Raw genomic sequence first — 27604 nt, forward strand, 5'->3', positions numbered from 1 at the left:
TGGCTGCGGCATGGTGTAGCATGGATCTGCGCCAGGGACGGGGTTTGAATTTGGTCGGGTTTGCATATGTTTGGGTGTTCAGGCGCATCATCTCACGCGAAGGAAGAAGGCGGTCTGTAGTATAGCCGATTGCATCATCTGCTTGTCTGAGTTTTCGCCTTGTACGACTGTTTGTCCTCCACCCTGAACTCGAGCAAACATTCACGACTCTGACCTTCAAGTGACACAGGCATCTTTCCAGAACCCGGTGGTTTTAGCTGTGCCTATTGGTCTCATCGCGTGACGTGAGTCGAAGTTCGAAAATGACGTTGGGTCATTGTCACCGGGTCTTGAGGGTGTCGCCTTGCTCGTCTTGGACGGTGCCCAAGCAGGCGGGCTGACTGCCGATGTACGACCTTAGGGAATATATTTGCCTGCTGCCCCCTTTCCTGCCTCTTGCCTTTAGCGGTATAATACCTCCATGCTGGGAAACCAGACGCAGGCCTCCGAAAGACAAAACTTCCCATCGTTACTCCGACGTCTGGACACCACACATACACACGATGTTCGACTGACAGGTCGTACTGCCGTCCAACCCTTGGACGAGTGAACGCCTTGACAACGATATCTTCACCTCTTCGCGATGCTGAATAGATACAACACCCAAAACAATACCAACTATGGCCCGATCAACAGTCCCTACTCTAGCGGCAGTTTCGGACCAGTAGTTCCCTACACGAACGCTCCACTGATCAATGCTCCCGACCGTTCCCTCATCCACGCTCCACGCTATGGCGGCTTTCGCCCATCATACTCACCCACATGGGCGCCCTCGCCTTCCTACTCGTGGTCACCATCCGCCACCTGGGCTCCTTCGCCTTCATACTCCTTATCACCGACCTACGTCCATCCGCCCCTACCGCACGTGGTCTACCCGCCGCCAGTCTACAACTACCCATCTTACGACCCAGAGATTTTAGATGATCCACACGACCACTGCTGCCAGAGTATTGTGCACGTCCATTGTCCGGGGCACGTGAGAAGACCTTCGTACGGATATCGGCCGTCGTATGGATATAGGCCCAGGAGAGGCCCGTTTTGGGGTCCTGGAAACGGTGGGATTTTGATCGGGCCTTGGGGAATAAGTATTGACGGTTAGTGGTCGAGGGGAGAGGAATCGTCAAAATGCAACGGTGGGCTGAAGATACCGCTGGAAATGGTGCGCTTGTTTGATATAATACCAGTGAATAAAACCCCAAAAACACCACGTATGTTCGTAACTTTGCTGAGACCGGGTCTCGTATTCGCAACCTAGATGACTTTGTAAAAATCTCGACGATCCGAAGCAAGTGACCACAATTACAGTGCTATTCGTAAAGTATCGAGCCGAAATCCCCTATCTCGCGACTCGCTCAGAAGTTCATCTTAAGCGCAATACTCGGCTCCCCGGACACGCCCACATCCTGCTTGACCTGCGAGCCCGCCCTAGCCTTGAGCACCCTCTCCATCAGTGCCTTCTCTTCGCCCTGCAAACTGCCCACAACTCCTCTGAACACAGCATTGTCCGCTGCAGCGAGCTCCAGCAACCTAGTCGCAGTCTCTTGGTGCGTGCTCTCGCCCTCTTTGGCTGCGCGCTGGAGTAGCGTCGACATGACCAGCGCTGTGACGGCCGCTTTGCCCGCAGCTGGAACTCGCGAGACAAAGGCGGTCAGAGTCTGGGCCATGAGGGTGCGGCTTTCGTCCATGCCCTCGATCTCCATATTGGGCTCTGCAAGGAACTTGACGGCGTGCGCGAAGAATTGTCGTGAGCAGACGCCGGCTAGTAGAAGAGTCCTGATGCAGCCGGCAGCGACGCGGGAGGTCATGCGATTCTCGAGGCATTCGCTGAGCTCTGCTGAGAACTTGACGACCAGTGGCTCGCTATCTCCGAATATCTTGCCTGCCGTTGAGATGAGGATGGTGGAGGCGAGGAGCGTGTTCTTCTCACACGGTACACTGGCTTCCGTCTCTCTCCTCTGCGCATTCCGCAGAATGGCCAGCATCCTTGCGAGCGCATTGAGCAGCTGCTTCTTCGTATCGGCCTGCGCTTCGCCCGCAATGTTTGCGACGAAGCGGCGCAGAACCGGCAGTGACGTGGGGACAACAACAGCTTGGCAGACTCCTGTGCCGAGGATCGTGACAAATATGTTGAGGATCGTGGCGTGCAGGTCGGTCTTGATGATGCTCGGGAAAACGTCACTAACGTCAACCAAAGCCTGCAACGAGGTCCGCACCAGGCTCTGCGCCTCCTCGCTTGTTTCGAGCTTAGCGGATACCGGGGTGTCTGAAAGGCCGGGAATGAGTCCTGCAAGGACGAGCACGATGATGCGGGTGAGCTCAAACAGCTGTTCGATATCGTCTGACAAGTGCTCGTTGGTGTCGGATGCATCGACACCGTGTCGGGAAGATGGATGAGCAATGCAGAGATTGCGGGCAATCTCGACTATGATAGCCTGAACTCCGAGGCTTTCAGTGAGCACCATGCGGTCGAAGAGGTCCATGCTCTCAGCGAACACCACTTCTTGATAGATAGCATTGCCCGACACTGATGGCCGCAGAATCTTCTTCAGAGCCTGCAAGATGTCTAGGTTCCGTTGGCGGGTAACGATATCGTCGTCGTTCGATCGTACTGCAAGTGATTCGAAGACGAGACCAAAGAGAACGAAGAAGAAAGCGACGGGCTCTTCGCGGTAGTTGATGTCCGAAGGTTTGCGCTGGCCCTCGTCTCCTTCTTCGGCCGCTGGCTCAAGCTTTTTGTTATCCAAAGCGTCGAAGACAAGTTCGCTATCTTCGTCGATCAAACTAGCAATCGCATCGACCAGGCTGAGCCAAGACTCTTGGTAGAAGCGAAGCAAGGTCTGTCTGTTGAGGGACGCATAGACAGTGTCAAGGTCGTCAGTCAAAGAAGCTGTTCCAGTGGTAGCCGTGATATCGGGCTCGAACCTCAACCTCGCGTATTCCTTGAGGGAGCTAAGCCAAAGAGGAACAAGTTTGGCAATATGCGGCTTCACAACATCATCAAGGTACTTCTGCTCGCCACTTGCGACTTGCAGCTCTGCCCATGCGGAAAAGACAGCCATGCGTACCATGACCTGGGCGTTTGAGCTGAGACCCTGGAGATCGCCAATGGACGCTGTCTCGGCCTCCTGCGAGAAGCTCTCAAGCGCGGAGACTAGCAGTTTGAGGATTCGGCCCATACGTTCAACGTCCGTCACAATGCCAGTCGAAATGAACGTGCCGCACACGTCGACAGCTTCAGCAGCGAGCTCAGGCGAGGAGTCCGACGCGAAGGCAGGCGTCAGAGCGGAACTAATCTGCGCCTGGTACTGCTCGAGTAGCATCGCTTCGCTGAAGTCTGGGTCCGGCGTACGACCGAACATCTTCAAGATCTGTTCGACGATCCGCAAACCGACCACACGAAGCGAAGCTACAGATGCAGTAGAAGCCGAGAAAGCAATGCGGACGATATCAGCAACCTTCTGCTGCAAGGCCGCCTCACCAGGGCTGTCATCGCTGATTGCTGCTTCTTTACTGATCATCGCAATCAAAGTGTGCAAACACTCCATGGCGAAAAGACGAACCTGCCAACGCATGAGCTCTTGCGTCGATGTGGCAGCTGCAGCATCGTCTTCTTTGGCTGCGCCCTCCGTAACTGCAAAGCCAGCAACCTCTTCATCCTGAAGGTCGGGTCCAGCGGTGTCTTTCGGTCGCGCTGTCTGGCGATGCTCGACTCGCGCTTTTGTCTTGGTCAAGATGGTGTTGCACCTGGAGATCCATTCGCCCGGATTGCTTGACCCTGTCTGCTGAAGCCAATTGTGGAAAATGTTTCGGATGGCCAGCGTGTCGGGTTGCTCGTTGAGGTAATCCCACAGCCGCTCTTCGAGCCCAGGCTTCGCGGCGCGGGCAATTTCTGGTGCATCCCGTCTCATGAGACCGAAAAGACCGCCGACAGCTGCCTGTGATATCTCGGGAGATGGCGAATCCATGTCGCTTTGCAGACGCTGCACATATGCAACGAACTCCAAGTGACCCGGCGCATACAACGACAGGTGCTCCATGCATCGCATGCTGGCAAGCAGCACGTCAGTCTCCGTTTCTTGGGAGTATAATCTGACCAATGTCAGGATCATATCCCTCTGCTTGGCCATATCTTGCAAATCCGGCCCGAGTACATTGATGAGCGAGTCGACGCCATGGGCGATGGCAGCCGTCACAGGCAAGTCCATAGATGTGTTAGACGACGCCAGTGCGGCAGTCTCACTGTTATGGCTATCAGAGACATACAGCTGGCTCAGCATACCGATTGCGCTCGTAACATAGCTGGAGAAGTTCAGACCTGCCGACTCCGCTACTTGAGCCAAGCTCTCCAGCGCCCAGAAGTGGACGAGTGGGTGCGTGTCTGCAGCAAGAGACATGAGTATCCCCACGATGTTTCGCATGTGGAACCCTGCCGCCATGCCGCCTAGATGAGAATGGATTGACGCAAGAGCGAGTGCGCATCCAGCACGAACATGTGGCTCTCGGTTGTTCACCACAGTCTCCGTTAAATTTGTAACTTCGCTCGTGGTGAATGTTGAGCCCGATGCGTTACAGAGACGTCCAAAAGCCTCTGCTGTCATGAGGCGAACGCTTTGGTCGGGAGACTGAATTGATGCTCGAAGCAGGGCCTGCAGAGCATTCTCGGCTTGAGTGCTCGCTATGCTGCCTTTGAAGCTTCCACTCTCGCCCGTAGCTACTCTAAGCATGGCAAATAGCGCGGTCGTAACGTTTGTGGAAATCGCCATCTTTCTGGCAGGATCTTTCTGCAAAGCTGAAGCTCCAAGTGACCCAGACATCTGCTCGAGCATGCTCTCCTGAACCTTCGGCGTCTGCAGAGGCAGGGAAAGCGCGAAGACAGCAATCGCAGCATTAACAGCTTCGGTCGCCGGCGAGACGGGCGGCCGATCTGAAGCAGCGTCGTCCAGATAGCAGCATGTAGCATCGAACTCAGCCGCACTGACTATCGGAGATGCTACCACATCAGCAATGACACCCTCGTCGTCCGATCTCGAGCTCCAGTGCCTCAGAAGCTTGCGCGTGACAGCATCCTCAACATTCAGCCCATTTACGAGACTAGTGACGCCAAAGCCGTAATTGTCGGCAGCCTCCCAGATACTGTCGTAAGCGCCAGCAGAGCTTGCGATCGAAGCTCCGAAAGAACTGGGAGAGTAGTAGTCTGCGCTGGAGAATGATGAGACGGCTAAGGGCAAAAGCGACGAGTGGGCCGTCGCTTCGATGGCACCTGCGGGACTGAGTGTGAGGAGTTGCGAGAAGCACTCGAAAACTCGTTGGCGGGCCGTCACCTCGTAATCTTGCAGTTGCAAGGTGGGAGAGAGACGGTTCTGTGGGTCATCGCTCGTTCGCTTCCATGGAAGACCTTGCAAGAAGGATACCGTATTCTCTAGCATGGCAGAGAGTCTTCGTGAAACATCCGATGTGAGCAGCCTTTGGTTATAATTTAAGAAGGCTTTGATGGAACCAAGGGCGCATTCCCTGACATGTGCCAGGTAGCTCAGTTCGAGCATACTCCGCTGTGAGATATTCTCTTTTGGAACTGGCTTGGGGAGAGCATTCTTCCATAGCAGCATTAGTTGCGAAAGATGTATCTTAACGAAATTGGGTCCAAGCGACATGAGGCCGCCGATCATGACCCAGGCAACCTCCAGTTGGCAGCTGGAAACGCGAAGATCCGAGCTACCCGCAGACTTGAGAAGGTTTGTAGCCTGAGACAGTACCCTTGCGTATACATCGACAGAGCCGTACAGCGGATGCTTGTTGGACGCACTCAATATAGCAGCCAGACCATGGGCATAGCCGATGCATCGCTTGGGACTTGCTTGTGGGTTTCCGAGAAGATTCAGCTCGCGGTTGACGCTGTTCAAGCATATCGTCACACTCGGCAGAAGTTGCTGCGGTAGTGCCAGCACCAGAGCACGGAGCGCTCTGGCTGTGTGAATCTGTACGGCAAAGCTAGGATGAGGTAAGACTTGGAGCAAGCCTTCACGACAAGACTCCGCAATGACGCCTACACCAGCATCTAGGCAGCGGATTAATGAAATCAAAGCGGTGATGGCTGCAGTCAGGACGTGCTTAGAAGGTTCTTGCCTCTCCTTCACGGTGGGCGGGTAGTCCTTGATAATATCGTTGACAAGGAAACGACAGGCATTGAGCTGAGCTGTCTCACCGAGCATTCGCATCACAACCCGCTCGAGAATGATGCTGACGAATTTTCTACTAATCAAAAGACGGTACTTGTTGAACTGTAGGCCTTGGTGATTCAAGACGTCGTAGAACAGATGTCGCGCGATTTCTCCGTAGTTCTTTTCGACAATGCTCTCTCCAAGCGATTTCAACACTTTGACATACGTGTTCATCACCGCCGTGCGTGCTTTGTTCGAGGTTGTTGGGCGCATATAATGCATCGAGAGCAGTCGAAGGATCTCTACCACGCTGTAGGAGAGTGCTGTCGCTGGCTTTTCTGGTGCCGGGGAGGAAGTCCGCTCGGCTTCTTCTTCGGCATCTTCAGGTTTTGTCTTCTTCGTCTTCTTTGGTTTCTTGATCCTAGGAACAGCGTCTTTGTTGGGGGATGCGGAATAGCTCTTAACCAAGACCGCTGCAAGGCAAGAGGACGCCGACCGTCGCACGGAGATTGATGAGCTTTCCATTGCCCTCCATATCGCTGCCTGCAACTTCTCAAAGTCGTTCGAGTTGTCGTAAGTGGTGGTATGTAATACCAGTTGCTCTAAGCACCAGCACGCGGATGCCTGGACGAGCATAGACTTGTCGCCGGTGACGGCATTGCGAGCCTGCTTCCAGATAGTCCGGCCAATGTCATCTTCAATCGCCGCGACTATGCCTTTCACAATCTTTCCCAAAGCGCGGAAAATGGCGCTGCGATATCCAGTGTCATTGCCAGCCGGCTTCAGCTGCTTGATCAACGCGGTACACGCAAGCGGAGACAAGCTGACCGCGCTGTCTCCCGCAGCCTCGAATATCGCGCCTAAGCAATGCGCAGCGGCATGTTTCGTCCGAAGGTCCTTCTCTTTACCAGCATTCAGCAGAGCGACGCAGTCGTTGATCGACTCATACAGGATCTTTCTGCTACCCTTGGTGAGGATACCGTTGAAAGACCGGCCTAGATTCCCACGTATCACTCTCGTCGGCGCGGGAGAGGAGAGGTTTATAATCTGGAAAAGCTCCGCCTTCAATGCGGTCTGCTCCGCAGTCGCGGACTCAGCGGTGAGGCCTTCGACATGCTTGGCCAGGTCAGCAGAGAAGGTGAGGAGGTATAGATCCTGTTGCTCCGAGGGTAGAGCATGCAGTTTCGCGACGTCGAGCTGAAAAGGCGACGATGTACCATTCGATGCTGGCGCGGGGCTTTGGTCTGTGGTGTTTGCGGTCGGCGGCGGGGTCGCTGCCTCTTGTGGTTCGGGCATTGTTCGCGGAATGTGGTGGGTGTATTAGCACTTCATGTCCCGCGCGAAAGCATCAATCTTCAGTCGAAAGGGCGTCCAGTGGAATAAGTCAGAAATCAAGATATACCGGAGTGAGCTTGTTGTCAACTTCGTCGCAGCGCGCACGCGAGAACAGCCAGACAGTCGACCAGCTACCCCAGCATATGACGAATTCAGGGGTCTAGAATTAATCAAACTCCCAAACCCCAGTTCGGCAATCAATTCATGGGCCAAAATCGACGAGGCCCCGTTACACAGCACTCGTCCACATCACAGCACATCCCCAACAATGGCACCAAGCCGAGGCATCCGTCTCCTCTCGACCGCGTCGCGCGCACCGTCTGCCGTTTGGGGCAGACAACTCTCCACGAGCAGCATACGACTTTCTGGCCACAACCGATGGTCAAAGATTAAGCACGATAAAGGCAAGGCGGACGCCTTCAAGAACCGTCAGCGGTCCATCTTCGCACAGGAAATTGCCACGGCATCAAAGCTCTTCGGACCCGAACCAGGCGGAAACCCGAAACTTGCGGACCTCATCACGAAGGCTAAGAAGGAAGGCTTCGCTAAGGCTTCTATCGAGGCGGCGATTGCGCGTGGGCAGGGAAGGAGCTTGGACGGCGCCACGCTGGAGAGTGTGACGGTAGAAGGGATGTTGCCGAACAATGTCGGCGTCATTGTGGAGTGCGAGACGGACAACAAGCTACGGACGCTTGCGGATGTTAGGCTGGTGATCAAGGAGAATGGAGGAGCTGCTACGCCTTCAAGTTACCTGTTCGAGAAGAAGGGAAGAATAGTCTTCGAACAGAAGGGAGGAGTAGGGATGGATGAGGTCATGGAGCCCGCTTTGGACGCTGGCGCTACAGATGTGGACGAGCTCGAAGACGGCAGCGTTGTGGTTTTCGCCGCACCGGAAGATACCAAAGCGGTCGGAGAGGCTGTCTCAGAGGCTTTGGGAATTCAGGTCAAGACGTCTAGCATCATCTGGGATCCGAATGAAGAGACGAAAACGCCAGTGGCTAGCGAGGATGCAGCACAGGATCTGTCTGCTTTTATCGACGACATGATGGACAGGGAAGCCACCGTGCAGGCTATTTCCATGAATGTCGCACAAGGTGGGCTGGCTCTAAATGCGTGGCAGGATCTACAAGCTCGGCTGAGCTCTTCATGAGACACAGATTGACTTGGACTCAATCGCAAGGGCGGCGGAAACCCACCCGGATTGATTCCACGCGAGAACGCTGCTCTTGTACTCCCATTTGTACAAATTCATGTACTCATAGATGTATAAACATACTATTACGAGACTCATAAAGGCAAATAGCCTTTGACATCACATTCCGGGTGGAGGAACTCCCTCCGACTGACACGTCCTTCTAAGTAATTAATTCATATGCTATACAATAATATTAGAGTTCTTTGTGATGGCCCATTTCTGAAAGTACGAGGTGCTCTGTGTCCCAATACTAGAACCAGAAGGAGGATCACATGCGATGACAACACTGACGTTAGCAGTTTGCGCAGGCATACACATGTGCGGCAATCTACGAATACCGAGATTTCGTGATCCTTCAAAACCACACCGCGCAATAAGGCATCATCATAGTGGGAACGACCTTCTAGAAAGTGTTCTAAAACGCACTTCATCCATTCTGATGCCGTATCTCTTCCCCAACATACATTGGCCAACAGATTCATCTTGTCGGGGTGGTAAAACATAACAGTAGGGTTAGGGTTGGGGTAAAGCTTCCCCCAAGGCTTAGGGTTACCGACATGCCTGCCATCGCGAATTCGGAAACCCGCAGACGAAGAAATGCAGAGTGTTTTCGGGACTGTTGCTACCATCATCATCCATTCATTGCACGAACGTACTAGGCTACTCACCACCCCATGCTTAAATTACTTCTCGAGGCACGGAGAAAAGCGTGGCTGTACGGCACTTTAAACTTACCTATACAACCAAAGAGACAGCAATCATCAACGACGTGGAAGTCGGCAGCAAGAATAAACGATTGAGAGCAGACTCAGACCTTCTCTATGCTATTATGCCATGAGGTTACGGATGCACACATATCCGTATTGAGCGCTCGGTTTATCAGACGCCGAATCGCACGAAGACTGGCCCGAGGCCAAGTCAATTATGACGCGCCAGGTGCAGATCGACCACGAGTGTCGCTGCGGCTCCTCCACGCCATGAGCATGCTTGGTCACACCAAGGGCCGTGTGTGTGGAGTGCCGTGGGGATATCTGGAGGAGCATAGCCACTGTGCCTCAACGCTCTCCATCCCTTCTCCAAAACCTCCGTAAGTGGAACCCTCATTCGGCCCCGGAAGATCGAGGCACGAACAGGACATTAGGGAAGATCGAGGTAGGTTTACTGGGTATGATGGACCGTCTTCAGAGCATTTCAACCTCTTCTCAGCTTTGGATGTTTTGCTCTCCAATTCTTTTCATCTACCACACGATGGGCTTCCTAGACACTACTGGCAGCCTCAGGGGAAGAGCCTTGCGATGGGCCATCACGGCATGCTCATGCCAGGCTTTCCTACTCTTAGGCTTCGACCAAGGCGTCATGTCCGGCTTGATTGGGGCGGACAACCAATTCGGTCGTGATTTCAACAACCCGGATGCGAATACACAGGGCATCATTACCTCAATCTACGGTAAAACAGGGCTATCGTGGTTATACAATATGTCTGGAGGGCTAATTCGAGGCAGACATTGGTTGTGCTATCGGCTGCCTGTTTTGCTTTGTGTACGGCGAACGTTTCGGTCGCAAGCGAATGATCATTGCCGGAGGTTCGTTGTCTCTCGCCAATGCACTCGAAGCGCTAGGATGACTGATGTTCATATTCAGGCACAACGATGATAGTTGGCACGGTGTTGCTCGGGTCGGCAACTACCCTAGCTCAACTACTCGTCGGGCGCGTTGTGACTGGGATTGGTAACGGCTTCAACTCAGCAACGATTCCAGTATACCAGTCCGAAATGTCGAAGCCTGAGATCCGAGGAACTCTACTCTGCGCACAGGGAACACTCACCATCCTGGGATTATGCATAGCTTATTGGCTTGATTACGGCATGTCATTCGTTGATGGCCCTGCTCAATGGCGCTTTCCTATCTCGTTCCGTAAGGTTGACAGCGACGGTCTCAAGGACATACACTGACATTTCACAGAGGCTTTCTTTGCAATTTGTCTCGTGATCCAAGTTCTCCCGCTACCTGAGACGCCACGCTGGCTGATTGAACATGGCCGCACGACGGATGGATCCCGCATTCTTGCCGCTTTACGATCCAAAGACAGCACAACAGACGACGAAGAAATCGTGTACCAACGCCGTGCCATTGAGACAGCACTGGAATTGGAGTCCGCTGGCGGGCCCTTCCAATACAAAGAGTTGTTGCAGGGCGGAAAACTTCAAAACTTGCGCCGGATGATACTGTGCGGAATGGTCAACTTGATGCAACAATTTACGGGTAAGCTTAGAAGAGAACGTGATCAGCCACCTAACGCCTGACACTGTACTAGGCTCCAATGTGATCAACTACTACGCTCCAACGGTGTATCAGAACGCAATGAATCTCGAACGGAATCTGTCGCTCATTCTTGGCGGCTGCACATCTCTCACTTACCTCATCGGTAGCATTATTCCTCTTTTCACGGCTGATCGGTTTGGCCGTCGATCATTGCTTATGTTCTCCGCCGTTGGACTTTGTTTCTGCTTCGCGATGGCCGCCATTTTACTCAGCTTAGGCACCGTCAGCGCTGCTTACGGCGCGACGGCTATGGTTTTCATTTTCCAAATCTTTATGGGAGCTGGCTGGGTGAGTCAAGCCGTAGTACGAAGGTGCACTTTAAGACGATGACTGACCCGCATGAAGCTGCCAATGCCCTGGTTCTACCCTTCGGAGATCACGACGACCAGGATTCGTTCAAGAGGTCAAGCATTCGGAGGGTTCATCAACTGTTGGTCTTCCCACATACATATGTTTGAGAGCTAAAGGACTGACACAGCGTACTTTCAGGGATGTCCGTCTTCGCTGTAGTCCAGATCACTCCGATTGCAATCCAGAACATCGATTATCGAACGTTCATTATATTCGCAGTTAGTGATGACCAGTATCGAGACTGTCCAAGAGGCTGGGGCTGATCATGTCACAGGTGTTCAACGCGCTTTGGGTGCCTATCGTCTATTGCTTCTTTCCTGAGACCAGCGGTCTTCAATTAGAAGATGTTGACCACCTCTTCGAGAAAGGTGGTCTCACGGGTGGCGTGTTCAAAGCGAAAGGCGGTATGACTGTTCAACCAGGCTGGCACACTTCTCACCCGAACATGGAGGGCGTTGAGAAGATTCCCGAAGAGGCGATGGGAGTCGAAAACGTGAGAGAAAAGTCCATGGACGTGTAGCCAACCACAAGAAGCAACAATTGGCGCGAATGGTCGAGGAGTTGGTTTTGTTCCACCGCGTAGCTTCATGCGATATTATCGGTCGCTTTTCAGGAGTCGGAGAAATGAAAGGACAATCTTTCTTGCGCCGTCGCTGGCTATACGGCACATGGCCTGGATGCTATGATATCATCAAGGCCCCATAGCCCCCATCTGGGGAGCGAGAAGTTCGCTGGGGACATGCGGGGATACCGGAACCCGGCAAGTCTAAGGCATTCATCCGAATGCTTTTACCAGCGACCAGGACGGGCTATCCATGACAAGCTCAGATCACCATTACGGGCAAAACCTTGTTGACAGCCGCATGTTGCCTAAAAAGTATCGTCCTCTGTTGTTGTGAGCCTGGCTAGAGAGGTATAAAGTTCGAGGCTCGAAGCACCAAACGCATTCTTACTCACCACACCAAATCTGTTTTCCAGTTTGTTGCATCGATTGCCTGTTCAAAAGTCACCTGAGATGCAGGCCCTTATCACAGCGGCTTTGGCCGCGTTGATACCTGCTGTTGCAGGGCAGAACAACATGAGCTACTACGATTACACGATCAATGGCAACCCTCAGCTTGATCAGAGGACTTTGCAAACAATCCCGCTGAGCTTTCCGGATTGCGCAAACTCTCCTCTGACCGACACTCTGGTATGCAATACGTCAGCCAGCGCATGGGATCGCGCCTCTGCATTGATCTCTATGTTCACCCTTGAGGAGCTGGTCAACAACACCGTCAACACGGGCCCTGGTGTACCTAGATTGGGGTTACCTCCATACGAAGTCTGGAACGAAGCTCTGCACGGTCTGAGCCATTTCTACCAACCAGAAGAAGGTCCATTCAGCTGGGTCACGGCATTCCCTCAGCCGATCACATCTATGGCTTCTATGAACCGCAGTCTCATTCACCAAATCGGCTCTATTATCTCGACTCAAGGTAGAGCAGCGAGCAATGCTGGCCGATATGGACTGAACGTCTATTCGCCAAACATCAACGGTTTCCGTGCTCCTGTTTGGGGTCGTGGACAGGAAACACCTGGCGAGGATGCTTACTTCTTGTCATCGCTTTACGCGTACGAGTACATCACTGCCATGCAAGGCGGAGTTGGTCCCGAGATTCCCAAGCTCGTGAGCGTCGTGAAGCACTTTGCTGGCTACGACATCGAGAGCTGGCACAACCACAGCCGTTTGGGTAACGACGTGAATATTACCCAGCAAGACTTGGCTGGGTACTACACACCACAGTTCCGCACTGCCGTCGCGGAAGCCAAGGCGAAGGGTCTCATGTGCTCTTACAATGCTGTCAACGGAGAGGCAAGCTGCTCAAGCTCTTTCCTTCTTCAGACTTTGCTCCGCGAGACTTGGGGTTTTGGAGACGGCTTCGTGTCAAGCGATTGCGGTGCAGTGTACGGCGTCTTCAACCCTCACATGAGCGCTTCGACTCGCGTAGGAGGTTCTGCGGCAGCTCTTTTGGCAGGCACTGACATCGACTGCGGAACCGAATACGCGTTCTATCTCGAAGACGCTTTCACTCAAGGCAATGTCTCCCGCGATGACATTGAAAAGTCGCTCACACGACTGTACTCCCAGCTTGTTTCGCAAGGATACTTTGATGGTAACGCTAGCATGTATCGCGACCTGTCTTGGGATGACGTGCTGACCACCGACGCTTGGAACATCTCTTACGAGGCTGCGGTGGAAGGTATCGTGCTTCTCAAGAACGACGGAACCTTGCCTTTGCAAAGCAACTCGAGTGTCGCTCTGATCGGGCCATATGCGAACGCTACCGAGCAGCTGCTCGGAAACTATTTCACGGACGCGCCCTACACGATCAGTCCGCTGCAAGCGTTCGAGGCCTCTGGTCGGCAAGTCAAGTATGCCGTGGGTACCGGCATCTCGGGAACCAACACGAGTTTCTTCCAGGAAGCACTTGATGCTGCTCGTGACTCTGACGTGATCGTCTTCGCCGGAGGCATTGACAACACTATCGAGTCTGAAGCTTTGGACAGAGAGGACATTCGCTGGCCGGGCAATCAACTTGATCTAATCCATCAGCTCAGTCAGCTGGGTAAGCCAGTTGTCGTTCTGCAGATGGGTGGTGGCCAAGTCGACAGCTCTGCACTGAAGACGAATGAGAACGTCAACTCGATCGTCTGGGGAGGATACCCAGGTCAGAGTGGCGGCCAAGCACTCTACGACATCATCTCCGGCAAACGGGCTCCTGCAGCACGTCTTGTGACCACACAGTATCCGGCGTCCTACGCTGATAACTTCTATCAGCTGGACATGGATCTCCGCCCCTCGGGTGACAACCCAGGCCAAACATACATGTGGTACACTGGCGAGCCGGTATATGCATTCGGCCACGGAATGTTTTATACCACCTTCGAGGAGAAGGGTGCAGCAAATGCTTCCGCTAACAACCACTACAACATCACCAACTTCTTCACGCAGCCTCACGACGGGTATGAGTTCATTGAGCAAAAGCCTCTGCTCACCTTCCATGCTGACGTCACAAACACCGGCGAGGTCGCTTCGGATTACTCTGCGATGCTTTTCGCCACCACAACCGGGGGCCCTGCTCCCCGCCCTATCAAGTGGCTCGTCGGCATTACGCGTGAAGCAGAGCTTCCTTCAGGTGGTACCTGCCATGTGGGGATAGACATTCCTGTCGGTGCGCTTGCTCGAGCCGCTGAGAACGGCGACTTGGTGGTGTACCCTGGTGACTACTCTCTGGCACTCAACAATGAGCGCTCGGTCGTCATGAACTTCACGCTCACGGGAGAGCCCGCAACGATCGCAAAGTGGCCGTCTGCGCTTCCAGAAGAGCCATTGCCATAAATGGCTTTGATCTTGATAGACTTTAGAATAGAACTCAGATCATGGAAAATTTATTTTCCCGAGCTCCCATCTTGACTCCAAGTCACCAGCAATACGTATAAGGCTCATATGGTAGACTCTTGAATGAAACTGTAACTCCATGTGTATTGTAAGTCGAACCGAACGGATTCGGGAATTGTTGGAGGGAAGACAGTCCATGTTCCACCTCTGAAGCAAGTCAAGAACCGGCTGAGCATGAGCGTCTTTTATGACTGTTTGTGGACCTGGAGGAGATGATTTTGGGCGGGAAATGTTGACCTTGCCGAGACCGATTTAGAAAACGAAGATGAGACGTACTCCCGATTGACTTGGACAATGTTGATCGTGTTGATTGATTGGCTTTCGCCAGAAGAGATGCAGGGGATACTGAGCTTGAATTTTCCTGCGAGCGCCAATGACCCGTAAATATGAGTTATGGCGGCATTGCTTCAACAGACGAACGAAGAGGAAAGTCGCTATGATACTGAGCTGCGATACACGGGACGCCGTACCTATATTTTGAATCGTACAAATTTCATCAAAGGGGTCGTAAGATAATCAGAACGCCATTTAGCTTCCAATACCTCCTCCATGCTCCCTAACTTCCTTCTTCTCCAGCTTGGGAATATCTCTACTGAGTAGCATTCTCAGCTCGGGTGAGATCACCTTCTCTTTCTCCTTGCCAGCGCCTGCTGCAGCGTTGTCAGCTGCCGTTCTCTCCCTGCCAGACGCGCTGGCGCCAGTCTGAGAATTAGATGGCGAAGGAGGTGGCTGAGGCAACCTCTGTCGGACTGTTGGCATTGATGGAAAGTTGTCCTTACGATCAATGGCTTCGACCATGCGTTGGAACCGTCTGAAAAGCGCTTCTGCCCTGGCAAGCGTCGAGGGAAGATCAATCGTGCCAGAAAGCTCATTGACATATTTGAGAACTTCATCGAACCCCTTCAGATGCTCAAGTATGACGTTGCGGTGTTTCTCGAGAATTGCCATAGCGATGAAGAGGTGGAAGTTGGCGCTGTAGTAGTCCGTCCAAAGTGTCTCCCACAAGCGGAGGATGTCGAACCACTCGAACTCTCTCTTGAACCAGACAAGGAGCATTCGGAAGAAAAAGAAGAAGTTGGTTGAGTCGAGGCGCTGCAGGTGTTCGTAGAGCTTCGGGTCGAGGAGCTGACACAGGTGATCGAGTGTGAGCAACTGTAGGCGCATGCCGGACTGGTCGCGAAGGAAATTGCGCTCCATCCGATCCATAAAACCGACGAAGCCCCAGAAGGCTACGGCATCGTCCTGCTGGACTGCGTAGATTGGAGCAAGCAGGTCGGACATGCCTTGTACGTAGCCCAGGTCGCGATTGTACTCATTGTATGTGAGCAACAGATCCTTCATCTGCTCAAGGTGCACATTCGTGCCTGCTTCGGCAAAAGGTGAGTCTGGGTCTGGGTGAGGAATATCTTCGCCAGCGAAGAGGGGAATATGACGATCGGTACGGTGGACGTCTTTCTCTACAGATGAGATAGCAGTGTCAGTAGGAGTGTTAGTGATGGACCATCACTGAGCTAAGGAATAGCGTGACATGTAAGGACTTACCGATGCGCATCCGCTGCTCTTTCCACCATTCCTTCTCTTCTAACGAGCCTCTATCATCAGCCAATCGCTCCCACCAGGCGCCTTTCAAGCGAATGTACTCGTCACGAAGACTGTGAATCTTCGCTTTTCTTTCATCCGCAGACGAGTCCCACTCATACACGCCGAGGAGGAATAGCCATGCTTCTTTCCGTACGTCATCATCTTTTGAGAGACCGCCGTGGAAGATCCTTTCCTTGACCTCAAGCTGTGTCTTCTCGAGCCTGCCTGTCGATGCATTGAAAAAGCTCTCCCACTCTTCGGCAGTCACTGGCTTTCGCTTGTCTTGCAAGCTGAGTGCCTCTGCATCCAAAACCTCGAAGGAACCAAGCTCAGACTCCTCCATTTCCAAGATGTCCCTTGCAGTCCATATCCTCTGGCTGCGCTCCTTTTCGGCCTGTTCCGCAATACTCATGGCCCATCGTGCCAAGTACAAGCGGGCCGAGTCAAATTCATCACTCATGCTCTGTACCTGCGGGCTTTGCATCAACCGGCGGACAGGTGGCGGCAGGTTCTTGTTCTCGGCCACAGCCTGCGCCGTACGGCGAGTGAATGTGGTGACCTGACTAAGCTTCTCCAACACCGTCCACCTAGCTTCCTTGAGAGCTTTACCGACTGGATCCTCTTTCTTCTTCTGCTTTGACGACTCGCCCTTGTCCTTGCCCTCAAGCATGTTGCGAACGTTGTCAGACGTTGGCCGACGGGACAGACCAAAAGCTTTCTGGTCATCCTCAGTTGGATCGACCAGATAAAGACTGGGTTCGTGTGCACTTCTCTCCACAGTGGCGTGGTTCTTGAGCCACTTCATGACCTCGTCTCCACCCCAGTGCATCCCGCCGCCTGACGAGCTTCCTATGTCGAAATTCTCGCGTTGGAGTCTCTTTCGCTGGTTGATCGTGCTTTGACACTCGTTGTCGTGAAAGAACAACGCCGGGAAGCTCTCACCAGTACGGGTGTTGATCACAATTGAGCCATGCCACCATCCTGAACTGGGTGGGCGGAACAGGATACTGTAAATTTCCGAGAGAGGAACAGAGAACGGGTAGGTCCCTATCGAGGCGCCATGCGTCGTTGTCACTGGAGGTGGCGGTACCAAGTCTGGTCTGTGAGGAGGGCTGTCAGCCTCGGCCATATCGGCTTTGGCATACTTCTCCCTTCCATCGCCGAGGCTCCCTTCTGGTAACCACGAGAGCAGCAAGTTGTGATTATTATCGGATTTTCCAGATTTTCCTGCAACAGCGGGCGGATGTGTCACTGCCGATTTCCTTCTTTCGCCATCTCCGACTACAGGCTTCTGTTCCACCAAGGCGATGTATCCGGCAACATTGTCTTTCGCTGAAGCTGAAGGATGAACGTAGACTTTGCTCTTTGCGTACAACAGCTTGACACCTTTGTTGCTCTTCGACTGCCTAATAGCACTATACTCGCCTTCCTCGTCGTCGCTCACATCGTAGAAGCTAGCCGTTGGAGAGGGCGGGCTGGGGGGTGCATCCTGCGGCTGCGGCATGTCGAAGGCGGTCGTGAGTGCGGGGAGATAATTCAGAGCATCCAAACCATGCTACACAGCACTGTCGTATGGAGGTTATCGCGAGAGAACGAGTTGTTGTGAGACGGCGAGCATGGGGGTGGTGGTGTCTTGGAATGCCTGCGCCTGATCTGATCTGCTGTGACGCAAGCGGGGAAGTGGTGTGGCGCAGGCGACGAGGCACGCGCAGCTTCAGGCAACAGAATTCTGCCGCGCCGAGGAGTTTGTATTCACTACACCGTTAAGTTCGTTGCTAATGTTGGTCCATATCGATGCATTTTTCGTACATTCAGGCACCGGTTGAACAGCTATTCAGCTGTCTGCGAACAATTCTCCTCGAAGTATACTCTACATGATCAGATTGCTTGCAAGCCTGAACATGGGACACAACTCTCTCGGGGAAAGCCTATAAAACCATTGCGACATCGCTCCTTGCTCGTCATGCCACCAGTCTCGCGGAGTGAGGCTTGAGATTGTTAACGTTGGGGCTTTGGGTGACTGCAAGATCGTAGCCAAGGCGCCGGCGTTTTGGGGCATGAGCCATGGGCCGTGGATCCGGTCTTTTGAACCGATTACACCAGCGCAGGTGCAAAACGTCGGTACATGTATGAGGACAACTACCACTAGTCATGGTTCAGGTGCTTACGATCACCGCTGTCACTACAACCACCGTAGACAACCACTGGTGGAGAAATGTCCAAAGCAATTGCAAGTACCATATCGGCCTTTTCGGAGAAATTCGTCGGCCAGTATCCTCATTGAAAAGTATCTGGCCGCCTGGCAAGTCGCGCAACGGATTGCCTTCGCCTTCCTGCATCCAGCCGACAGGCTTGAATCCGCAAGAGACATACAGTAGGTATCCTGTCTCTGAAGCTATGACGCTTGCACAGGTGCCATCGCGCTTCGCAAGTTCTAGACCGAAGTTCACAAGCTGCCGTCCAAAGCCTTTGCGTTGATGGCAAGGATCAACCATGAGGAAGTCCAGCAGCCAAGTTCGGGCTCGCGATCCTGTCCAGTAGTGTTTGGTGTACGATTCGGCTCGCTCGATTACGTCCGCAAACGCTGGGTTTGCTGCGCGATTCTGAAGTCTTTCTGTTTACATTTCAGCAACATCTTCCTTCAGAGCTTCTAGAATGTTGAATCACCTTGACCGGCATTCGCGCTTACGCGGAGTGGCCCTTCTAGCCCATCATCACAGCGCAGCCAATCTGCGTAACCGGTGATAATTTCCTGAGTTTCTTTGCTCTCGACAGTAACGATGTGGCAGCGTGCCGAGTCGTGTAAGTTTCGAGAGATACGCGAATAAAAATACTGGACGAAATCGTCGGGATATTCCTTTCTGTGAGGATGCATCAAATGTCCTATCAATGCATCGTCGGAGCATGCTAAAATGGTATGTTCAGAGCAAACCCTTGCAAATCCCTTCGAACTGTAGACTCTCACCTCTTGCGCAAAGCTGAGCGACAGCCTCAATATCGCCCTCGGTACATTGTCTTATCGTCATGTTGGCAATTCACCCGTACATCCGATGGATCCTCATATAAGTTGACCCGTAATACTGAAGCCAGGAATGGAAGCCACGCTCGCTCACGCAGTCGTCTTCGTCTTGCCGGTCCGTGTGGGACATTGAAGAAATACGAGAGCTTTCGCTCTGAAGTGCACACTGGAGCTTACATTGAGCAATCAATTTTGACTTCGACTTGATCAACACACCTTGTCTCCATCGAGCAAGATTGGAGTCACGCTACTGCAGCATGGGTATTTTGTGCCGCACCGGTGCTCCGTTTCGTGACTCCTGATTGCTTCTCTACGCACTAGAGGCGCAGGAGCTTCCCCACTATCTGCGACCTCTTCAACAAGGATCCGGATATGTGCGATTGCTTCAACCTTGCCCTACAAAATCGGGCGCTTTGACGACGTTCGAGAATGGCCAAAAGGCTCGCACTTGTGAGTCGGGATCACAGGATGCACAAGGATTAAGATGTTTCACGCCTAGCCTGTATCAACTGCCGAGCTCGCTGCTTGAATCCATTCGCTACATATGGTCGGCTCCTCTCGCTTGATGGTGTTGAGACTCTTCAGCCCCACGATTGTCGCACACTGGCTTTCCCTTGTGTGACCTGCTGCTTCATCCATAAAGCTCTACATACCTTCCTGCTAGCAGCGCCCTCCCTCCATCATCTCGAGTCAATTGCATATCATGTCTGGTAATAAGCAAGGAGTTCTCACGCAGCCCAATGTAGGCACAAAAGGCACAGTATCGTCCAAAGACGAACTGTCATCAGTAAAGAAGGGAACTACGGCGGATCAACATGACATGGATCGCTTGGGGAAGACTCAAGAGACTAAAGTCAGAAGATACGCGTCTTTTTTAAACGACAGATGTTCTGACAGAGCCGCAGCGCAATTTTCGCTTCATTACCATAGTTGCGTTTACGATGGTCCTCATGTCGACCTGGGAAGCTCAATTCAGCGCTTCAGGGTTCGTTATCAACAACGGCGGAAGAGCCGGCGCGATCTGGATGTACCTTGGAACCTTCATATGCTTCCTGACTGCCATCGCATCCATGGCAGAGATGTCTAGCATGGCCCCTACTACAGGTGGTCAATATCGTACGTGGACTCATTCACTGTCACGACCGTCAAGCAACGCGATCGGAACAAGACCGAATGGCGTATCTTGGAAAAGGGTTTCTTAAGGATCGTCGAGTGCTGACTGGCAATCCGCAGATTGGGTTTCGGAATTTGGCCCTGCCTACGCCCAAAAGCAGCTCTCGTACACTGTGGGTTGGCTGTGTTTGCTGGGTTGGCAAGTCGGTAACACCGCGATCGCTTACCTGTGTGGAACCATCCTCCAGGGCATGGTCGCCCTAAACAACCCTTCTTATGAACCGACCCGTTGGCAAGCCGTACTGATCATCTGGGCTGTCTTAACATTTTCCCTCGTCTTCAACACGACTTTTGCTTCAGGTTTGCCAATACTTGAGCTCATCGTGGCTACCATCCACGTTCTAGGCTTCTTCGCTATACTCATCGTTTTATGGGTGTACGCTGATCCTGATCCGGCAAGCAAAGTGTTCACGTCATTCTACAACGGTGGAGGATGGTCCACGCAAGGCGCGGCCTGCCTCGTTGGCATCCTCTCTCCCGTTTTCTCCTTCGTCGGGCCTGATGCTGCGACCTATATGGCTGAAGAGCTACAAGATGCTTCGCGCAGCTTGCCTAGAGCAATGATGTGGGCGGCCATCTCGAACGGTGCCATGGGCTTTGTCATGATCATCACCTTCATGATGATGCTTGGGGATCCGGCGACCGCTTTGGACTCAGCTACTGGATACCCATTCATCGACGTAAGCTTGGCCAAGATACTCTTCAGGTGCTTGTATTCTGACCAGTCTTAGCTCTTTTACCGAGCTACAGGTTCGATGGCTGGCACAACCGTTATGGTGACATTATTCTTTATTATGCTACTTTTCGGAAGCGTCACTAGCTTTGCGACATCATCCCGCCAAATGTGGGCTTTTGTGAGTTCGCATGACCCTTCACTCCTGATGGGAAGTTCGGCTGACTTGATGCAGGCACGAGACAACGGTACCCCGTTCTCCAGCTGGTTATCCCACGTTCGACCGGGCTACGATCTTCCAGTCAACGCAGTGCTTGTGACTTGGGCCTTCGCAATGCTCCTTACACTTATCAATCTCGGCAGCGACGTCGCCCTCAACATCATCACCTCCCTCGGCGTCGGCGCATTGACATGCTCGTACATCATTTCGATCAGCTGCATCATCCGCAAGCGTCTGGTCGACGAGCCTTTGCTCCCGCGTCCCTGGAGTCTCGGCATCTGGGGTCTGCCTTTGAATCTCATAGGTGTCGCCTTTTTGATCCTGGTCTTCGTCATGAACTTCTTCCCTCAATCACCACGCAATTTGGATGCTACGACCTTCAACTGGAACATCCTCATTGTGAGTGCCCTTTTCACTGTGGAGACAGGTGTCCGATCGCTGACTTGGGGCAGTTTATGGCTGCAGTTCTCATTGCAGGCATCAATTATGCCATTAGAGGCTGAAAGGATTATGATGGGCCAGTAGCTTATGTACGCAAAGACGTCTGAGGGTCGTGGAAGTTTCCAAGTGCCGTACAATTAGTATACTACAGAGTGCACCCAGTTTCTAAGACGCCAGCGAAAAACTTTCTGAACTGAGATCACGGGTTTTTTGAAAAGGCATTCGACTGTCGCGCAGCTACTCGGCCGATTCTGTCGCAATCTCCATCGCCTCAATGCTCAAAACTTCCAAGCGTCGGATTGACTGGCGAGCGGTGAAGTTTGCTAGCTCAGCAAGGGCGCGGAAGGAGTTCGGCAATGCAGGGTCCAGTCTATTCTCGTACTCTCGGTCTTTGAGTCCGACCGCAGGGTCGATAGGTGAGAGGATGTATTCGATTATCGTCGTACGTTCTGCCAACGCTCGTCCAGAGTGAATCTTAGAGGAGCACTCCCGCCTCATCGCCCTCTAGCGTGGCGATGCGGAGATCTGCTCCTACTGCGGCTTCGCTCTCGTCGTCGCTCCTCTCGTCTTGGACTTCTCGGGCGGTCATTATCACTGTCTCTGCGCCTTCTGTGACGGTCGTCGTCTCGTCGATGGCCACGGCTACCCGATCTATGTCTTCTGCGCTCCCTCGAACGTGATTTTGACCGATGTCTATGCGATCGCCTGTGGTCGTGGTCGCGATCTCTCGACCGCGATCTAGATCTTCTCCTTCGCTTACCAGACCTATGATCGTCTCCCTCCCGGCGCCGGTCTCTGCTGCGTTCCCGCCGTTTATCATGTCCGGAGCGATGCCTCACCTTGTCGCGACCAAGGTCTCTTTCGCGTGTCTTTTCGTCTTCGCCATCGTCCAAAGCCTCCTTCAGCGCTTTGTTGACCTCTCTCTGGCTAATCTTGCTCTCACCCAGAGGAACGGTATTCGCACTCCTGTCCGGGACTGGAAGCCCCAGTGCCCTTGCCATAGCATCTTCCTCAGCTTCCTTCACCTTCCTCAATTCTTCCTTCCTCTTCTCGCGTTCTTCCGCTTCCTTCTCCTCTGCGGTCTTGTGCGCATCGTCGGCTTTGGCGTACCAGTTCAGATCTTTTCCTTTCTGCCAGCGGCCAACTGGTGCCATAAGCGAATGTCCGAGGTAGTTCTCGCGCTGAGCATCATTTTTGACATCTTCCCATTTAAAATCCACGCCGCCGCGAGAGCCTTCCTTTCGCACTGTCTGGAGGAGATCCATGGCGAACGTCGGTCGGCCTTCACGTCGTATAAATATCGCAGATGACGATGCTGTTGCAGTCGTATCGGAGGTGATGAAATCAAGAAGCGCGAGCCATGGACGAACGCTGAATTTATGTCGCGAGCCTGTCACATGCCAAAAGAAAGCTGAAGGGTCGCGATGCGCGGCGCAGTGAAGGTCGCGATAAGCTTGCGGCTGCGGGGGCGGAATGACGTTTCAGGGCAGCCGGCATAAACGTGGCCTTCGAAACATTGGAGTGCCAGATGGATTGGTATTTCGAGCCGAGGCATTGAGACACGTTCCGATCAGCAACACTTTCCTGGACGATGGTGTGGAAGCAATGGGGCGCGAACGCCCTACTTGCCTCCCTAGGCGCTGCTCAGGCCCTTGCAGCCGATACTGAGGTCTTCAGCAAATCGAGCAACGAAAGTCTACTTTGGGGACCCTACAAATCCAACCTATATTTTGGAGTTCGCCCACGTATTCCGAACTCTTTGACTACGAGCTTACTATGGGCGAGAGTCGAGGATTTTATGAGCATTCAACAGAATGTTCGACACACATGCGAGCAACACGAGGGCATGGCCGGCTATGGCTGGGATGCCTATGACCCGCGCACCGGAGGCGTGCAGACCATTCACGATAAAGGGAACGGCATAGACCTTGAGACTAGCTTCGTCACCATTAGTGAGGGTGCCTGGGCTGCAAGGATCAAGGGCACACCCAGAGAAGATGCAGAGCTTTTGGCCGGGACCAAGGATGGAGTTGACACTCTCAAGAGTGCCGTGCTGTTCAACCTTGGCCTCGAAGGCCTTGGAAGTCTCGAGGCAACGGGTGCCGAAGATGCAGAAGACCTTGGATATGAGGGAGACGTTGTCTTTACCGGACAAACAAGCGAATTGGGAGAGTTCACCGTTACGATCACTGCGCCTCAGGGCAACACCCACCCAGAGGTTGTCCATCCTGCTGGCGATTCGAAGCCAGTCGATCGCACATTGGTCCACTCGCTTCAAGTGCCTCCCGAGGCTCTGTGGCAGATCAAACGTGAGTACCCTATCAGTTTTAATTGGATTCGCAGCGATAACGTGTTGTTGCTAACACGATACAGCACTCGTTTTCGGATCGATGAAAACCACGATCGAAGGATATGTCGAGGAATACACGGCCGAAAAGATGCCACCTCCATGGCAGACGTACACCATCCAGAACCGTCCGGGCCAGGGCAACATGCATCTCATCGAGAAGGTCTTTGAGGGCGCATTCGAATTCGATATCCTCTTCAAGCCCAAGAGCCGCGAAATGTCGTTCTCTTCGGACTACGTCACGAAGCAGATCGGCAGCGCCAGAAAAGGCTTCGATAAGAAGTACCTTGAGGTCTTGAAGCCCCAGGCGCCGTTTGCGCTCTCGAAGTATCTGGACTTCTCCAAGAGCCTCTTCAGTAACCTCATTGGCGGCATTGGATACTTCAATGGCGATCAGGTCGTAGACCGCTCTTACGCCAGCGAGTATGACGAGGAGAACGAAGGATTCTGGCAAGAGGCCGCTGAGGCGCGTGCTAGAAATCAACACAAGCTTGAGGGCCCGTACGAGCTGTTCACCGCGGTGCCTTCACGACCGTTCTTCCCTCGTGGCTTCCTGTGGGACGAAGGCTTCCACCTTCTCCCGATCATGGACTGGGATCCGGAGCTCACAATGCAGATTCTTTCCAGCTGGTTCAACCTCATGGACGAAGATGGCTGGATCGGTCGTGAGCAGATTCTAGGCAACGAGGCTAGATCCAAGGTCCCCCCTGAGTTCCAAGTCCAGTACCCGCATTATGCAAACCCTCCTACGTTGTTCATGGCCATCGAGGGACTGCTTGACAAGGCCGAGAATAAGGACACCACTCATCGCAATGCACTCGTCAAACCTGAAGCCGTCACCGCCTGGTTAAGGTCCATCTACCCGTTACTCCAGCGTCACTTCGACTGGTACCGTCGCACTCAGAGCGGTGACTTGAAGTCATACGACCGTCCAGCGTTCTCTTCCAAGGAGGGCTACCGGTGGCGCGGCCGTACCGAGCAGCACATTCTGACTTCAGGTCTCGATGACTACCCCCGCGCTCAGCCACCGCACCCTGGCGAGCTGCACGTTGATCTGATCAGTTGGATGGGACTTTTCAGCCGCAACATGGCTCGCATTTCCAGATTCCTCGGCGAGACGGACGACGAGGCGAAGTACAAGAAGATCGCGGAAGCAATCCGTCGCAACGTGGATGATCTGCACTGGAATGATGCAGAAAATACCTACTGTGACGCCACCATTGACGATTACGAGGAAAGCATCCATGTGTGCCACAAGGGTTATATTTCCATCTTCCCATTTATGACTGGCCTGATAGGTCCGGATCACGAGTATCTCGGCCCTATCCTCGAACTTATTGGTGACAAGGAGGAGCTTTGGTCCCCATACGGCATCCGCAGTCTGAGTTTGAGGGACGAGTTTTACGGTACTGCTGAAAACTACTGGCGAAGCCCCATCTGGATGCCGCTGAACTACCTCATTGTCAAGAACCTTCTGGTGAGTATGTCCAAAGTAAATCAACTTGCATCGTCACTAATTGGCACAGGAAATTGCCCAACAGAAAGGACTGCACCAGGCTCGCGCCCGGGATATGTACACTGACTTACGCCAAAACCTGGTGGAGACTGTGTACAATTCTTGGAAAGAGACTGGCTTTGCTTACGAGCAGTACAACCCCGACACTGGCGCCGGACAGCGTACACAGCACTTCACTGGCTGGACCAGCTTGATTGTCAAGATTATGAGCTTCCCCGACCTTAGTGGTGAGGGTAGCGCGCATGATGAGTTGTAAGGATAGATAAAAAGCCCTCTACACTTGTGACTGGTCCCTTGTCGCAAGTCAGATACAAAAGTGTTCAGATCACATAGAAATAAGAACATCGATACATCGATCGACCTCAGGCCTTGCTGCTTTCCCTCCACGTCCTCCAAATGTCGCTATGTCTGCACAGGACCTCTACCAATCCTCCAACCGACGCGAACAAACGTCTCACAGCTCTGCCGTGTCGAGTTCGCAATCAAGTCCTCATCAAACACCACCTCCCCGCGCGGAAAAAGCACAATCACTGTACTCCCTCCATAGTGGAAAGCGCCAAGACACTGCCCTCGTTTCACCTCTGCGCCTTCTGTCACACCCGTGTTGTACTTGATGCTCCCGACCAGCATCGCCCCAACAGCAATGACAGCCACACGCGAACCCGTCACGTTCCGACGCAGAAGCATGACCGAACGCTTGTTCTCACAGAACACGTCAAGCGTGCCAGGCTGTGTCACAGCTTGCGGGTTGACAGTATAATACGTCCCTGCGATTTCGGTGATCCTCTCGATTTTGCCGTCGATTGGCGAGTGCCAGCGGTGGTAGTCTTGAGGCGCGAGGCGGGCGATGGCGATGCTGCCTCCGTCGAAGGACTGAGCGAGAGATGAGGAGTCGAGCAGTTTGGCTATCGTGAAACCATACCCTTTGATCCAGTATTTGGTTGCCTGGCCGATAGACGAGAATGTGGTTAGGCGGCAGTCTGCCGGCGAGGAGATGACGGTTGGGTCGCTGGGCTCTGCAATTGGCCTTGCCGAAGGCTTGATCTCCCTTGCGAAGAACTCATTGAACGTAGCGTACTTTGCTGGGTCTGGTTGTTGCATGTCTTGCAGACTGTCCTTCAGCCCAAACGACTGGATGAAGGGCTCGATGTGGCTCTTGCTCCCTGGTGAATCGTACCAAGCGCCCATCTTTTCACTCTGCTGCTTGAGCAGCGCCTGTACACGTTTCCAATGCAGTGCTGCCTCTTGTCCGGAGCCGTAGTAGAGGAAGTGCATTCCTAGGCGGACGTAGATCGACATTGGCTCGAAAGTCTTCTTGCCTGTCTCACGCTCGATGACATAATTTCCAAGATGCCAGGCGTTTTCGAGGGCTTCGAGTGAGTCGGACTGGAAGAAGGAGCGGATGTAAGAAGTCGCTTTGCTGCTGTTTGCCGAAGCATGTGGCGGGTTGCTATTTGATTTCGCGGTGAGGGCGTCGAGGCTTTTGGATGCGGAATCTAGATGGTTTTCAGGTACTGCTTTGAATTCATTCGAGTGATTTTTTGACGATGCCATATGCCTTGGTGTTTGCCTTTTCCTAGCTTTCAGGAGTCAAAAGGTAATGAGCAGTCGGTCGTAGATCGAGATTTAGGGCGAATAATTGTCATTGGTTGAATGCCTTGATGATGTGACTTTTTGACTTGGTACCTAGATCAAGTACTAGGTAGTCACTGACGGCAAGCCCAAAGCCATGATGTCGCGGGTATGAGTGGCAATTGCGTGAATGTGCGATTGAAGCTTCCTCGTCATGCCA

At 53.1% G+C, this 27604-nt stretch overlaps 10 protein-coding genes across 10 annotated transcripts; 5 read left to right on the forward strand and 5 right to left on the reverse strand.

The window, feature by feature from the left end:
- Positions 1 to 1391: 1391 nt before the first annotated feature.
- On the reverse strand, positions 1392 to 7493 carry WHR41_06926 (uncharacterized protein; the record flags this gene model as incomplete). Its single annotated transcript, XM_069375531.1, has 1 exon — positions 1392 to 7493. The coding sequence occupies one exon, from the start codon at positions 7491 to 7493 to the stop codon at positions 1392 to 1394; it is 6102 nt and encodes a 2033-aa protein (XP_069227742.1).
- A 307-nt stretch (positions 7494 to 7800) lies between these two features.
- WHR41_06927 (uncharacterized protein) lies at positions 7801 to 8682 on the forward strand (the record flags this gene model as incomplete). Its single annotated transcript, XM_069375532.1, has 1 exon — positions 7801 to 8682. The coding sequence occupies one exon, from the start codon at positions 7801 to 7803 to the stop codon at positions 8680 to 8682; it is 882 nt and encodes a 293-aa protein (XP_069227741.1).
- A 1293-nt stretch (positions 8683 to 9975) lies between these two features.
- On the forward strand, positions 9976 to 11920 carry WHR41_06928 (uncharacterized protein; the record flags this gene model as incomplete). The annotated part of the gene is made up of 8 exons (XM_069375533.1): positions 9976 to 10174; positions 10230 to 10310; positions 10369 to 10641; positions 10690 to 10989; positions 11042 to 11337; positions 11395 to 11479; positions 11539 to 11618; positions 11675 to 11920. 8 exons carry the CDS (start codon positions 9976 to 9978, stop codon positions 11918 to 11920), a joined length of 1560 nt encoding a protein of 519 aa, XP_069227740.1.
- A 495-nt stretch (positions 11921 to 12415) lies between these two features.
- WHR41_06929 (uncharacterized protein) lies at positions 12416 to 14782 on the forward strand (the record flags this gene model as incomplete). Its single annotated transcript, XM_069375534.1, has 1 exon — positions 12416 to 14782. The coding sequence occupies one exon, from the start codon at positions 12416 to 12418 to the stop codon at positions 14780 to 14782; it is 2367 nt and encodes a 788-aa protein (XP_069227739.1).
- Positions 14783 to 15176: 394 nt separating this feature from the next.
- WHR41_06930 (uncharacterized protein) lies at positions 15177 to 18059 on the reverse strand. Its single transcript, XM_069375535.1, has 2 exons — positions 16385 to 18059; positions 15177 to 16299 (listed from the first exon to the last, which is right to left on the reverse strand). Exons 1-2 carry the CDS (start codon positions 17925 to 17927, stop codon positions 15371 to 15373), a joined length of 2472 nt encoding a protein of 823 aa, XP_069227775.1. The 5' UTR covers positions 17928 to 18059; the 3' UTR covers positions 15177 to 15370.
- Positions 18060 to 18579: 520 nt separating this feature from the next.
- Positions 18580 to 19449, reverse strand: WHR41_06931 (uncharacterized protein; the record flags this gene model as incomplete). Its single annotated transcript, XM_069375536.1, has 3 exons — positions 18580 to 19037; positions 19091 to 19330; positions 19389 to 19449. The coding sequence occupies 3 exons, from the start codon at positions 19447 to 19449 to the stop codon at positions 18580 to 18582; spliced, it is 759 nt and encodes a 252-aa protein (XP_069227776.1).
- A 943-nt stretch (positions 19450 to 20392) lies between these two features.
- Positions 20393 to 22011, forward strand: WHR41_06932 (uncharacterized protein; the record flags this gene model as incomplete). The annotated part of the gene is made up of 5 exons (XM_069375537.1): positions 20393 to 20558; positions 20676 to 21295; positions 21347 to 21469; positions 21524 to 21907; positions 21961 to 22011. The coding sequence occupies 5 exons, from the start codon at positions 20393 to 20395 to the stop codon at positions 22009 to 22011; spliced, it is 1344 nt and encodes a 447-aa protein (XP_069227777.1).
- A 589-nt stretch (positions 22012 to 22600) lies between these two features.
- Positions 22601 to 23214, reverse strand: WHR41_06933 (uncharacterized protein; the record flags this gene model as incomplete). The annotated part of the gene is made up of 2 exons (XM_069375538.1): positions 22601 to 22642; positions 22789 to 23214. The coding sequence occupies 2 exons, from the start codon at positions 23212 to 23214 to the stop codon at positions 22601 to 22603; spliced, it is 468 nt and encodes a 155-aa protein (XP_069227778.1).
- Positions 23215 to 23493: 279 nt separating this feature from the next.
- WHR41_06934 (uncharacterized protein) lies at positions 23494 to 26177 on the forward strand. The gene is made up of 3 exons (XM_069375539.1): positions 23494 to 24258; positions 24323 to 25773; positions 25823 to 26177. The coding sequence occupies exons 1-3, from the start codon at positions 23541 to 23543 to the stop codon at positions 26066 to 26068; spliced, it is 2415 nt and encodes an 804-aa protein (XP_069227771.1). The 5' UTR covers positions 23494 to 23540; the 3' UTR covers positions 26069 to 26177.
- A 37-nt stretch (positions 26178 to 26214) lies between these two features.
- Positions 26215 to 27366, reverse strand: WHR41_06935 (uncharacterized protein; the record flags this gene model as incomplete). The annotated part of the gene is made up of 1 exon (XM_069375540.1): positions 26215 to 27366. One exon carries the CDS (start codon positions 27364 to 27366, stop codon positions 26215 to 26217), a length of 1152 nt encoding a protein of 383 aa, XP_069227772.1.
- Positions 27367 to 27604: the final 238 nt, after the last annotated feature.

The sequence above is a fragment of the Cladosporium halotolerans genome (assembly GCF_011745625.1).
Source record: "Cladosporium halotolerans strain TM138-S3 chromosome Unknown Sca24, whole genome shotgun sequence".
Lineage (NCBI taxonomy): Eukaryota > Fungi > Ascomycota > Dothideomycetes > Cladosporiales > Cladosporiaceae > Cladosporium > Cladosporium halotolerans.